At 40.5% G+C, this 13,219-nt stretch overlaps 1 protein-coding gene across 1 annotated transcript in view; it reads left to right on the top strand.

Annotated features, from left to right (window-relative positions):
* Positions 1-13,219, top strand: part of IQGAP1 (IQ motif containing GTPase activating protein 1) — a 133,796-nt gene that overhangs the window by 87,109 nt on the left and 33,468 nt on the right. The window contains exons 15-18 of the mRNA XM_006867150.1: positions 1,509-1,672; positions 10,955-11,045; positions 11,233-11,400; positions 12,295-12,437. Coding sequence (XP_006867212.1) covers positions 1,509-1,672; positions 10,955-11,045; positions 11,233-11,400; positions 12,295-12,437 — 566 coding nt within the window. The remainder of the gene's footprint in view (positions 1-1,508; positions 1,673-10,954; positions 11,046-11,232; positions 11,401-12,294; positions 12,438-13,219) is intronic.

Genomic DNA, 13,219 nt, shown 5'->3' with positions numbered 1-13,219 from the left:
GTGAATTGAACATCATCTGTTATTTTTAAATACTGTCCTTTTTGTTAAGGAACCCTGGTGGTGCCGTGGGTTAAGCATTAGGTTGCTAACTGTAAGGTCAGTAGTTCAAACCCATCAGTTGCTTCATGGGAGAAAGATAGAGATTTCATCTTAAAAACCCTATAGAGCAGTTCTACTCTGTCCTCTAGGATCAGTCTGAGTTGGAATTGACTCTGGCAGTGGGGTTGGGTGTCCTTAATGGGATAGCTGGTAGTTTGTGCTAGAAGAAAACAAGAATGACTTTCCTGCTTGGTTCTAGGCCAGCTTTCTGTAGCTACATTCAAGAGGTTCTTACTAAACCAGCACAGCATCAGGACGTCTGTGGAGTGAGAGTCTCTAGTTTTCGCTGTATTTCCTGTGAACACTATTCAGCTAGGTTCAGGAGGAAGAACCTTGGCGCCGAGAGCCCTAGGCTTAGATCCTAGGTCTGCCACTTGTATGCTCTCTTTTCTTGAACAAGAGGTTCCTAAGCCTCATCTTTTCTATTATAAAAAATGTTTACTTACATTAAAAACATTTAAAAGGTGAGGTTTTTTTTTTTTTTCGTTTTACCATGAACTGAGTGATAGTTTACATGGGAGAACATCAGTTTTACACTCATCATTTCATTGCAATGATTATAATCCCCTCCATGCATCATCGTTCTACAGTATTTACTTCTATTCCCTCTTGTTTGGTTGGTTTTTTTTGGATGTACACAAAACTACTCAGGAATATATAATCGTTTATAAACAACCAACTAAAGGTCACATTCTGCAAGCTTGCCTCCTGGCCGCCAGCACCCAGTCTCTCTCTTTTCATGAGTCTAGAGTCCTCAGCTGCTCTATCTCTCCATGTCCTCATCTCCACCTCCATCTCTGGTGTCACTGCTTCTCTGGATGGGGTCCCACGTTCTGCTTGTGCTCTTCTCCCTTGATGGTCCTAGGGTCCCCAAAAAAGGTGAATTTTTAAGATTTCTAAACTCTAACTCTTCTGTGTTCTAGAATGGCTTTGATTGTACAGTATATTTGATGTATACAGTAAAGATGGTTTTATCACAATTCCCATCCCTTTTAAACTAGAGCAAAAAATAAAGATACACACTTGGAATAGAAACCGTTTTTTATGTGCCAAAGGGGCTTACTTTAGATGAAACAAAAACTAAAAAACAAAACAATAATCAATGCTGCTTAGTATTATAAATGACAAGTTGTAGTTCAGATCATGGTAACTCTTCAGGCAGATTTGTAATTGGTTACCATGTTTAATGGAGTCCTGGGGTGGCGCTGTGGGTTCATGCGCCAGACTGCAAAGCTATTTGAACTGCAAGGTCGGTAGTTCAAGCTCACCAGTTGCTCCTTGGAATCCCTATACAGGGTCACTATGGGTCGGAACCGACTCGACAGCAGTTAACAACAACAACCATGTTTAAAGACTGATTTGTTTATATCATGTCTTAATCAAAAAACTTCTTGTCCCTTCCTATTTAGGAATTTTAGCTATTGGTTTAATTAATGAAGCCCTGGATGAAGGTGATGCCCAGAAGACCCTGCAAGCCTTGCAGATTCCTGCAGCTAAACTTGAGGGAGTCTGTGCAGAAGTGGCCCAGCATTACCAAGACACACTGATCAGAGCAAAGAGAGAGAAAGCCCAGGTGAGTGGTCTCAGAAGTGTCTCAGAGCACATACACAAGTAGGGACATCTGTCTTGATTCACCCGGAAGTGTTTCCTGGGCACCCTTAGATTCAGAGCACTGGAGGGGACCCCATGATAAGAGGTATAGCTGTCACCTTCCAAAGAGCTCCACTTGTTCTGCAGATTTGATTCTTTTGTAGTTCTTTTATTATTATTATAGACAGATCTCTTCCATCTCTTTAAATAAATCCTTTATTGAACTGTAAGATGCAGAAAAAAGTTCACCAGCTATGTAAGTATTTGTTGTTGTTGTTAAGTACTGTCGAGTTGGTTCTGACCCATAGTGACCCTGTATAGGGTTTCCAAGGAGTGGCTGGTGAGCTTTAACCAACATCCTTGCGGTTCAAACTGACCTTGCCTTCCAGCGCATTAACCCACAGCACCATACCAGGTGTATACAGTTATGTAAATTTCCCAAAGTAAACATATCTATGTAAGTGGTCCTCAGGTTTTTAAAAAATCATTACGTACACCTTTGTCGCCCATGCTTTTACATCCCCTTCTACCTTCTTCACCCCCATCTCTGGTACATACACCCCCATCTCTGGTACATACATACACCCCCATCTCTGGTACATACACCACCACCACCACCGCCGCCACCACCAACAGCCATGTAAATATAGGGTCTGGTTTCATTTAAGAGGCACATTACTGTGCAGAATGTCATTTGCTCCTGCTGTGACAGGGTTGAAGCCCAGTTTTGAATTTGTAGCCAGGAAATTGAGTCAAATGATTGACTGATTTCACTTACTCAGGTGAGAAAAAGCAGTTGCCAGGGAAGGTGGAAGTGGAGGTCTATGTCTTTGATTCATTTTATTAGATCAGAACTTCCAAACTGGACTGATCATTGATACACTGAAAGAGCCATTTTCAAGATACAGAGTCCTAAACATTAATTCTGCTCATTCAGATTTCTGGGGTGTAGAACGTGACTTCTGAGGTGATATGGTGATATTGCTGTTAATGGGGGTTTTTTTTGGTTTTTTTTTTTTCATTCCAAGGAAGTCTATAACTGACTGACCGAGAAGTACGACTTGGGAGAATAAGCCAGGGTCAGGTTTTATATTTAAGACGAAAAGTAGGCTGAGGATATAACTTGTACTTGCTCTCACTCAGGCCATGAGACTGTTTGCCCCTCTTTTAGAGGACGTGACTAGAGTTTCAAGCATTTCCTTTTGCAGTAGAATGACTTTTTAGAGTTCACCAAAAGCAGAGGAAGAGGGTGGAGAGAGTAGAAAAAAACTTACTGAACACTGGCAGGCCTAGCTGAACAGATTACGTATTGGGCAGAATTGCCTTTTTTTAGGCATCAGTTTGCCTCTAACTTCCTCTAAGCCATTTGGGAATAGTTTTAAAAATATTTATCTGAGTTCCAAATTTAGCAGGCAAAAGATTTAAAATTTGGTGTGTACTTTACTTTTCTTGTGATGTCTTGTGTCTGTTTTTGGAATCAAGGTAATATTGGCCTCATTGTCTGAGTTGAGAAATAGTCCCTTCTCTTGGATTTTTTGGAATAGTTTGTGAAGGATTGATATAATTTCTTCTTTAAATGTTTCATTGAATTAACCTATGAAGCAATCTGGTCCTAGGCTTTTCTTTTTGAAAAATTTTTTAATTACCTGGATTGTGAACAAGTTCTGTTACTAAGTTTGTCTGCAAGTTGAATTTGCACATAAATTGCAACAGTTGGTATAGAGCGATTCATATCTAATGTCAATTACTTAAATGTTTGTCTTAGCTTATAAATACATTGTTGTTGTTGTTGTTAAGTACCATCGAGTCAATTCTGACCCGTAGTGACCTTGTATAGGATTTCCAAGGAGCAGCTGGTGAGCTTGTACCACTGACCTTGCAGTTCAAACGACTTTGCAGTCTGATGCATTAACCCACAGCGCCACACATAAAAAAATTAAATACTTCTAGATACATTGTTTTTGTCGTTCGGTGCAATAGAGTTGCTTCCAACTCATAGTGACCTGAGCACAACAGAATGAAACTCTGTCCGATTCTGCCATGCTCACAATCGTTGGTAGGCTTCAGCCTGTTGCTGCTACCACTGTGCCAGTTGGGCTCGTCGTCTTTTTCACTGACCCTGCACTTTACCAAGCATGATGTCCTTCTCCAGGGACTGGTCCCTTCTGATATTACGTCTGAAGTATGAGAGATGCAGTCTCACCATTCTGATTTCTATGGAATGTTCTCTCTGTGCTTCTTCCAACACAGATTTGTTTGTTCTTCTGGCACTCCATGGTACTTCCAATGCCTTCCCCCAACACCATAAGTCAAATGCATTCATTCTTCTGTGGTATTCCTTTTTCACTATCCATATTTCACATGCTTATGAAGCTACTGAAAATACCTTAGCTTGGGTCAGGCACACTTTAGTCCTCAAAGTAACATCTTTGTTCTTCAATACTTTAAAGAAGTCTTGTGCAACAGATTTGTCTAATGCAATACGTCATTTGATTTCTTGACTGCTGCTTCCATGAGTGTTGATAGTTGTTGTTATGTGCCGTGGAGTTGGTTCCAACTCATAGTGACTCTGTACAAGGTTTCCGAGGCTGTAAATCTTTACGGGAGCAGAAAGCCTCATCTTTCTCCCACAGAACAACTGGTAGTTTTGAACTGCTGACCCTGAGGTTAGCAGCCCGATTCGTAACCACTATGCTACCAGAGCTCCTTTGAGTCTTGATAGTGGATCCAAGCAAAATGAAATCTTTGACAACTCCAATCTTTCCTCCATTTATCATGATGTTATTTATTGGTCCAGTTGTAAGGATTGTTTTCTTTACAATGAGGCGCAACCCATACTGCAGACTTTGGAGTTTTGATCTTTGTTGGTATTTTAAGTTCTCTTTGCTTTCAACAAACAAGGTTATATCATCTGCATATCACAGGTTGTTAATGAGTTTTCTTCAATCCTGATGCTACGTTCTTCTTCCAATAATTCAGCTACTTGGATTATTTGCTCAGCATACAGATGAAATAAGTATGGTAAAGAATATAAAACCCTGGCACACACCTTTCCTGATTTTAAACCATTAACTGTCCCCTTGTTCTATTCAAACAACTGCCTGTATACAAGTTCCTCATGAGTACAACTAAGTGTTTGGGAATACCCATTCTTGCGATGTTGTCAATAGCTTGTCATGACCCATAGTCATGATTCGCATAGCCAATAAAGCACAGATAAACATCTTTCTGGTATTTTCTGCTTTCAGCCAAGATGTTAGCAATGACATCCCTAGTTGCATGTCCTCATCTAAATCCAGCTTGAACTCTGGAAGCTCCCTGTCAGTGTATTGTTGCAGCCATTTTTTAATTATCTGTAGCAAAATTTTACTTGCATGTGATATTAATGATATTGTTGCATGATTTCTACGTTCCATTGGGTCACCTCTTTGGAAATGGGCATAAATAAGGATCTGTTCCAATCAGTTGGCCAGGTCGCTGTCTTCCACATTTCTTGGCAGAGATGAGTGAGTGCCTCCAGTGCTGCATCAGTTTGTTGAAAAATTTCTATTTGTGACCATCAATTCCCGGTGCTTTGTTCTTTGCCAATGACTTCAGTGCACCTTGAACAATTTCTTTCAGTACCATTGGCTCCTGATCATATGCTGTCTTTTGAAATAGTTGAACATGGACCATTTCTTTTTGGTACATTGACTCTTTAGTCCTGCCATCTTCTTTTCGCATCATTCGATATTTTGCCCATAGAATCCTTCATTATTTCAAGTCAAGGCTTGACTTTTATTTCCGTTCCCTCAGCTTGAGAAATGCTGAGCATGTTCTTCCCTTTTCGTTTTCTAACTCCAGATATTTGCACGTTTCATTATAATTTTAAGTTAGTCTTCTCAAGCTGCCCTTTGAATTTTCCTCTCAGTTCTTTTACTTCCTTATTTCTCTGTTTACTTTAGCATCTCTGTACTGGAGAGCAAGGTTTAGAGTCTTTTCTGACATCCATTTTGGTCTTTTCCTCTTTTCTTGTCTTCTTACTGACCTTTTTCTTTCTGCTTGTATGATGTCTTCCCACAACTCTTCTGGTCTCCAGTGATTAGTGTCTAACGCAGCAAAATCTGTTCTTGAGATAATCTCTAAGTTCGGGTGGAATATGTCAGGGTCACAGTTTGGCTCCATAGACTTGTGTTCATTGTCTTCTAGATACACTAAGACAACTATAACACAAGAATTCAGTAATAATAATGTTTTTTTTATTATGAACCATTATATGTGCCTTGAATTTTTATAATTGGCTTCAGGTGAGTTGCTTTGTAACTGTGGGTAAATTGGACACTTGTAGCCCAGGGGACTGCCTGTACTGTTTTAATCTCTGTAATTGTTATAAGCCAATTTAGATTTTCTGTAAGTGTTCTTTTTACCCCTTTCTTTTCTTGCCTTCTAGTACTTAGATTATTATATATTGGTGCCTTTGATGGTATTTCATTGATCTCTAAGGCTTTGTTATTTTATCTTCTTCCTTTTTCTTACTGTGCCTCAAACTAGGTAGTCTCAATCTCTCGTCAACTTTACTGATTTTTTTTTTTTTTTTGTACTTTTCTCTGCTCAAATTTGCTTTTATCTTCTCTAGTGAATTTTTCATTTCAGTTATTGTACTTTTTATTTGGAGTGTAGATTTACAGATAAGATCATCAGTTTTCCATTCAACAAATCATACATTTTAGTGATTGCAGTCCCTTCCATGCAACAGCAACTATCCCACTTTCTTCCTGGGGTTCCTATTTCCATTTCACCCACCTTCCATCCCTTCTCAACTTTGTCCTTTGGTAAATGTTGCCCTTTCGATCTTGAATGATTGACCATTTTCCATGGTGAGTATACCTTACTAGTGTTTTTGTCCCCCACTACATACCTATCTGGAGTCCTGGTGTGGCTCTGCGAGTTAATGCGCTGGATTGCAGTGTCGGCGGTTCAAGCTCACTAGCTGTTCCTCAGAAACCCTGTACAGGGTCGCTATGAGTCAGAACCGACTCAACGGCACTTAACAACACCAATGTACCTATCTATTGCTTGGCTGAGAATTGGGCCACAGGTTTCTTTCCAGACTTGAAGGGTGTTCGAGGACTATAGTCCTGGGTTCCTCTAGTTTCTTTCTTACTAGTAAGCCCAGTCTTGTATTTATTTATTTATTTTTTTAAATGGATTTTAGTTTTGTTCCACATTTTCTCACACTCTGTCCAGGACCTTCTAATATGATCCCTTTCAGAGCAGTTTGTAATGGTAGCTGGGTACCATCTAGTTCTTCTCATTTTAGACTTGTGGAGACAGATGTTCACCTGTTCCATTAGTCCATTGGACTAATTGATTCCAGGCATCTTCAGTTCTCATCACTCTTCTTCCGTACATGAAGAGACCAATAGTTGCACCTCAGATGGTCACTCATGAGCTTTTAAGAGGCCAGATGCCACCAAAGTAGGATGTAGAACATTGCCTTTGGGGACTATGTTATGCCAGTTGACCTGAGGCCCAATATCTCATAGCCTTAAGATGCTGGATAATACCCAAGAAGTTTTGATCATTATGCCCCCTGTATGCTTCACCACATTCATAGGTGTGTTTGCAGCAAAGGTGAATACCCAGGTACAAACTTCCTCTGTCAAACCCTTATGTATTTATGGGTATACTCGCATTCTCCCTTCCATACCTGGTCAGCATGTGTATCTGTCCAAGTATGTACCTGTAGAACACTGTTGTTTCAGGGTTGTGTTTATAACAACACTGACTTCTATCCCCTTGAACCCTTGCATTCCTCACCTGTCTTCATCACCCTCTTCTTGTAGATTGTTCTCCCTGTTACCTGAGTTAGCAGTTATTACACTCTCAGTGTCAGAATTACAATTTCGTTCCTTTTGTTTAATATTTTGTTTGGTGAATTTTTGTTTGTTTGCTCTTATATATTCTTTAGTTCCGATGTAGTGTCCTTTCATATTTTGGACATATTTACAATAGTTAATTTAAATCTTTGTCTAAATACTAGTTTACATTATAGTTGTTTTTGAAGATACACACACTAGAAATGCACTCCATGGCATTTAACAACAACAATATGCACAATTCGGGACCTTATTTGCATTCTTAAGTTAGGTAACCATTCGTACCCTCCTTTTCCAAGTGGTTCCTCCCTCACTGTCCCCTAACCCTTCAGATGGCTAGGATCACTTTGATCCCACGTGCATAGGTCTTTAAAAGAGCACAAAGTTCCAGGTACACATTCTTTACTAATAAGTGAAGTTACTATTTGATTTAAAGAAGATTTTAGGGCATATTTTAAATTTAATATTTAAATATTATCTCATTTTAGGAGTTTTCAACTGAGTGACAAGTTTTATTGTCTTTTTTTTTTAACTCCCTGTGTATGAGTCATACTTTTTTTGTTTCTTTGCATGTTTCAGAATTTTTGTGTGTGAAACATTAATAAAAAACTAATAATATAATGTGGCAACTCTGAATATTGGATTCTCCTCCTTCCTCAGGATTAGTCGTTGTCGCTGCTTACTGTTGTGCTTTCTTGTGTGTGGCCTCTGAAATCTCTGCTGAGTTAGTTTAGTGGTCAGCTAATGATTAGACACTCATTTCCTTAAATGCCTAAAACCAATAACGCTCCCAGCTGTTGCCATGGGGCTGTGTGTGGCTACGGAGACAGGCCTTCAACACTCAGCCAGGCAGTTCACAGCTCTGCTTTAGTGCCTGCAGGACAGACAGGGAGGAGAGCTTAGCTTTTCCTGAGCATGTGCCCACACTTAACGTATACTCATCGTCTTCTGGTGTTGTTATTGTTAAGTGCTGTCAAGTTGGTACCGACTCATAGTGACCCTGTAAAGGGTTTCTCAGGAGAGTATGGTGAGCTTGAACCACCGATCTTGCGGTTCAAAGCGACCTTGCAGTTCAGCGCATTAACCCACAGCACCACACCAGGACTTTGCTAGATTTCCAGTAATAATTTGGAACTTTCGTAATCTCCAGATATTCCTTTTAAGCTTTTTGCTTAGCTTGTTGTTTACCCTAAGAGACCCTGGAAGCATTGTGGGTTAGAACATTAGTCTGCAGTTCAAAGCCACCAGGTGCTCCTGCGGAGGAGACAGGTGGACCTATCTGCTCTCAGAGAGATGTACAGTCTTGGGAAACCCTGTACAGGTCACTGTGAGTTGGAATCAACTTGATGGCAGTGGGTCTGGTTTGTTTGACTTAGCTATTACCTACCTACCACCTTAGGCATTCCCAGTATTGGACAATCACCTCTTACTGTTTTTGACAAAGGCCCCTGGAAAAAGCTGTTTGCACTGAATGAGGACCAAATCAGCTTCAAGATTAAGGTTTTTCAGGGAACCACCAAACCTCTTAAATACCGACAGCTTTCTGGGGCTTTGAAGGAGCTGAAGAGGGCAGGGACAGGGAATAGGACAATTTAAAATGCTAGAAAACTCACTGTTCTTACTGAGATTTCAGTTTTTCTTGAATAAGCATTCTCCGTGCATCAGCATGTATGCCATCTCTCTCTTCCTCCTTCAGTTTGGTGAGGAGTAGTCCTCTATCGTATTTCCCTGACACATGAGACACTGACTGGTCTGTTCTCTTTGCATGCCTTTCATATAATAGCTCCACTACTTATATTTTACAGGAACGGGTCTGAAAGGCTTTTGTTTTGTTCTTTATGGGGCAGGGAAAAGAGCTCTGAATAGTCAGAATTATTGATAAACTGTGCCTTTCCCTCGGTGTAAGGAAGTTGTACTAAGCATCTCAGATTTGTTTCCAGTAGATTCTGCTCAGAGAGATCCAAAGTGTGGTTAGCCCAAAAGTGAATCAAAAATAGTCTGGTTCTGTGGAAAATGGTTCTATTTTTATGATGTAGGAACTTTTTATGCACCCTCTCTTGGAGGTTAGACCTTTAGCCTCCCAGCTTATAACTTCTCAGTTTACGTTGTTGCACACAGAGCTGACTCATTATGTTGTCGGACATTGAAACTACTGCGCACTATTTCCAGTACTTATTCAGATAATTTTAGGGGATTGAGTGTGGCCGTTTTCTATTTCCAGTAATAGAAAGTGGCTTGTGATAATGGTCAGGTACTATTAGGTGATTTCTTGTTGTATTCTGCTTTTCCGCTCATGCTTCCCTTTCTCAAGACTGAGCTTTAAAATTGGGAGCTTAAGTAAACCCAACACCTAGCATAATTGGGTCATATGATCTTTCTTTTTAAAACTGCACTTGAAAGCTAGCACTGCTTTCAATTCAGACGCTTCCTTTAGCCCTTACCCTGTCAATACGGCTCTCCTTATGAATGGCAGGGGCTGTGGCTCCACAGAATAAAACATGGCTCTCTCTACTTTAGGTTTTTTAGCTTCAACTCCAGGGCCTACTGAAAGTACTGACACTTTGCACTTTGCCCAAAACCCAGGCCCTGCCTCATTGGACCACACAGTTACGGTCAAAATCCGTTGCCCTTGCGTTGCTTTGACATGTAGGAAAGGGTAGAGCTGCACCTTAGGGTTTCCAAGGCTGGTACGTACGGCACCACAGAGTAAACACCCACCAGCTGCTCCTCGGAAACCCTACACAGGGTCACTTAAGTCAGAACTGACTTGATAGCACTTAACCACAGTGCAAGCAGACATGCTACATCTTTCCCTTGCGTAGTTAGTGGCTGATGGGTTCTAACTGCCAACCTCTAGTTTAGCAGCTGAGTGCTTAACCACTGTACAACCAGATCTCCACAGTTTCGGACGCTTGCTCCAATTCTGGATTCTGCCTCACTGGTACCTCGTCAAGTCACATTCACATCGAACAGTCTGAGTGGATGCTTCAACTGCTGTTTGTGTCTGTAGCTGTTAGTCCAAGCCTCAGGAACTCTTCATTATATTGGGTTGGCCAAGAGCACCTCAAACATTACTCCTCTTATCCTGGCCACTGTTAACCTGAGGTGCCTTGCTCTTTCTGTAGAAGACTGCTATCGTAATCTGCTGAATTGTGAATCTGTGAAGATCTCAGAGACAACAAACAAAGGGACCATTCCCATTTGGCTGTTCTGTTCATTTTATATGAGGGCACTTCAAAAGTTCACTTTCTATTATTGAAAATAGGAAATGGTCACATGCTAACTGTTTGAAGCCCCTTGTACATTTGAAACTTTCTCCATATCTACAAAGGCTCCTTCACTCCATGTGTATCACATGTGCCCTATTTTCATGCCTCTGAAATGGTTTTGTTTTTTATGGTATTTAGGAAACCCAGGATGAGTCAGCTGTGCTCTGGTTGGATGAAATTCAGGGTGGAGTCTGGCAATCCAACAAAGACACCCAGGAAGCACAGAAGTGTACGTATCAATTGTTGTGTTTCAATTTTGGTGGAGAGTGAGGTGGGCGGGCATGCTCCGTATCTCATTATTCAGTTTAAGAGTGAAAAAGGGAAATAGTTTGCCAGGAGGTATAGTTAGGTGAAATAGGTAGGAATTCAGATGCTTTTCAAACTGTTTCTGTAACAATTCTCTTCTGATGGTATAGTTGCCTTAGGAGTCTTCGCAATTAATGAGGCAGTGGACAATGGTGATGTTACCAAAACACTGAGTGCCCTTCGTTCCCCTGATGTTGGACTGTATGGAGTCATCCCTGAATGTGGTGAGACTTACCAGAGTGACCTTGCTGAAGCAAAGAAGAAAAAACTGGCTGCAGGTGAGTTGTGAGGAAATAAATATGTCGCCTGAAGCTAATAACGCGAGGATATGGGGAGAGAGATACAGAGGAACGGCATAAACTATAGAAAAAGACATTTTAGTGTAGAGATGCTGTATTTGGGCTTGTTTTAAAGACTCTAAGGCAGTTTTGATTCCCGCCTCCCCTCTTTATGGACAGCTATAGTAATGAGGTTAATTTAGGTTGGATCAAAGTATCTACCTCTCTCTATATAGGGTGTCAGTGTCTCTGATTGTATAAGCCTGTAGACAGCTGGTTAAGCCTTGGGTTGCTAACTGCAAGATTGGTGGTTCAAACCCACCAGCCACTTTTTAGAAAAAGATTAGGCCATCTGCTTACAAAAATATTTATAGTCTCAGAAACCCTAACAGGGTTGCTGTCAGTTGAACTTGACTCAGTGGTAGTGGGTTTGGGTTGTTTTTGTTTGTTTGTTTGTTTATTTTTTTCAATAGACTGTTGCATGTATTTTATTGGCAAAAGAGGGGAATAAAAATAAGATTTCTCATCTCATTTTATTATTATTATTTAATGTAGGCTGAGTGTTCACAGCTCCTTTAGCTGAGTAATTTTCTGTCATGTAAAGTCTTAGACATAGGCTTAGGAAGGAACAAAGCTAGTCATGGTTAATTTCACAGTTGAACTCCATAGGCGTTAAAAATTTTAAAATAGATATAAATGAGCTGAGTTAAGGATTGCAAAGCCATAACTTAAGGGGGACTTTAGGATGCATTAGATCCAAGGAGCAGACTCTGGAATATATTCATTTAGATTGTTAAACCTGGCTAGAATAACACTGGAGTATTGGGCATGTAGATGTGGGGGGGTTGGGGGGTGGTTCCGGGGTCCTCTGATCTTTCTTGTCTTTTCTACCAGGAGATAATAACAGCAAGTGGGTGAAGCACTGGGTGAAAGGTGGCTATCACTATTACCACAACCTGGACACCCAGGAAGGAGGATGGGATGAACCCCCAGACTTTGTGCAAAATTCTATGCATCTTTCTCGAGAGGAGATCCAGGTAGACTACCTCTCCTCACTTAAGCAGCTGAAATAAAAATAGTTTTTGTGCTAATATTAGGCGAAACAGAGCCTGTGGCCCAAAGTCCTAGATTAAAATTGAGGCTATGTAAGGAACTGAACTAAAATGAACTATTTTGGAATGTTTTTGTGTGTAATGGGGAGAAACAGCAAGACCTGGATTAGTAAAATGTTTGAAATTAATTAATTAGTAAAACTTATTAAAGAAAACCTAGAAGATCCAGAAAAGAAGAAATAATGAAAAGTTATTCTGACTCCCCATTAAAGAAAACTCCTGTTCATCTCCCCCACTTTACATTTTCAATCTCTTTTCTGACTCTTCCACAAATTCCAGTCAAGCTTGTGATGTGTTCAACTATAACTTGCACTGTCAAATAAAGTTAGCATGCTTACAGAAGCTTTCAGTGGATTATTTTTCTCACATCTTCCATCTTTGCTTATGCTGTTCAGTCTTACTGGAATCTCTTCTTTCAACGGTTATTTATTGAGCACGCCCTTCAGTGTAGCAGGTGCTTTTCTAAGCAATGGGGGTAAACCAAAGCCCCTGCGCTCCTGAGTCATTCCTCCCTGCCACGTGCAGGTGTCAGCGTTCTCTTCCTCTGAGCACACACAGCATCTTAAGTGTCATTTCCTCTCTGAATCTTTAATTAGTTTCCTTTTCTTCCCTTTCCATCTTCTTTTGAAGCCCCCAAAGAATTTTGAACTTGGTCAAGAATGTAACCTATTCAGATTTGAAATTGAACCACGTTTGTATTTGCCATA

The sequence above is a fragment of the Chrysochloris asiatica genome, unplaced genomic scaffold (genome assembly GCF_000296735.1).
Source record: "Chrysochloris asiatica unplaced genomic scaffold, ChrAsi1.0 scaffold00101, whole genome shotgun sequence".
NCBI lineage: Eukaryota > Metazoa > Chordata > Mammalia > Afrosoricida > Chrysochloridae > Chrysochloris > Chrysochloris asiatica.
The sequence above is the reverse complement of the archived record's forward strand: the minus strand, read 5'-3'. Positions and strand labels throughout refer to the sequence as shown.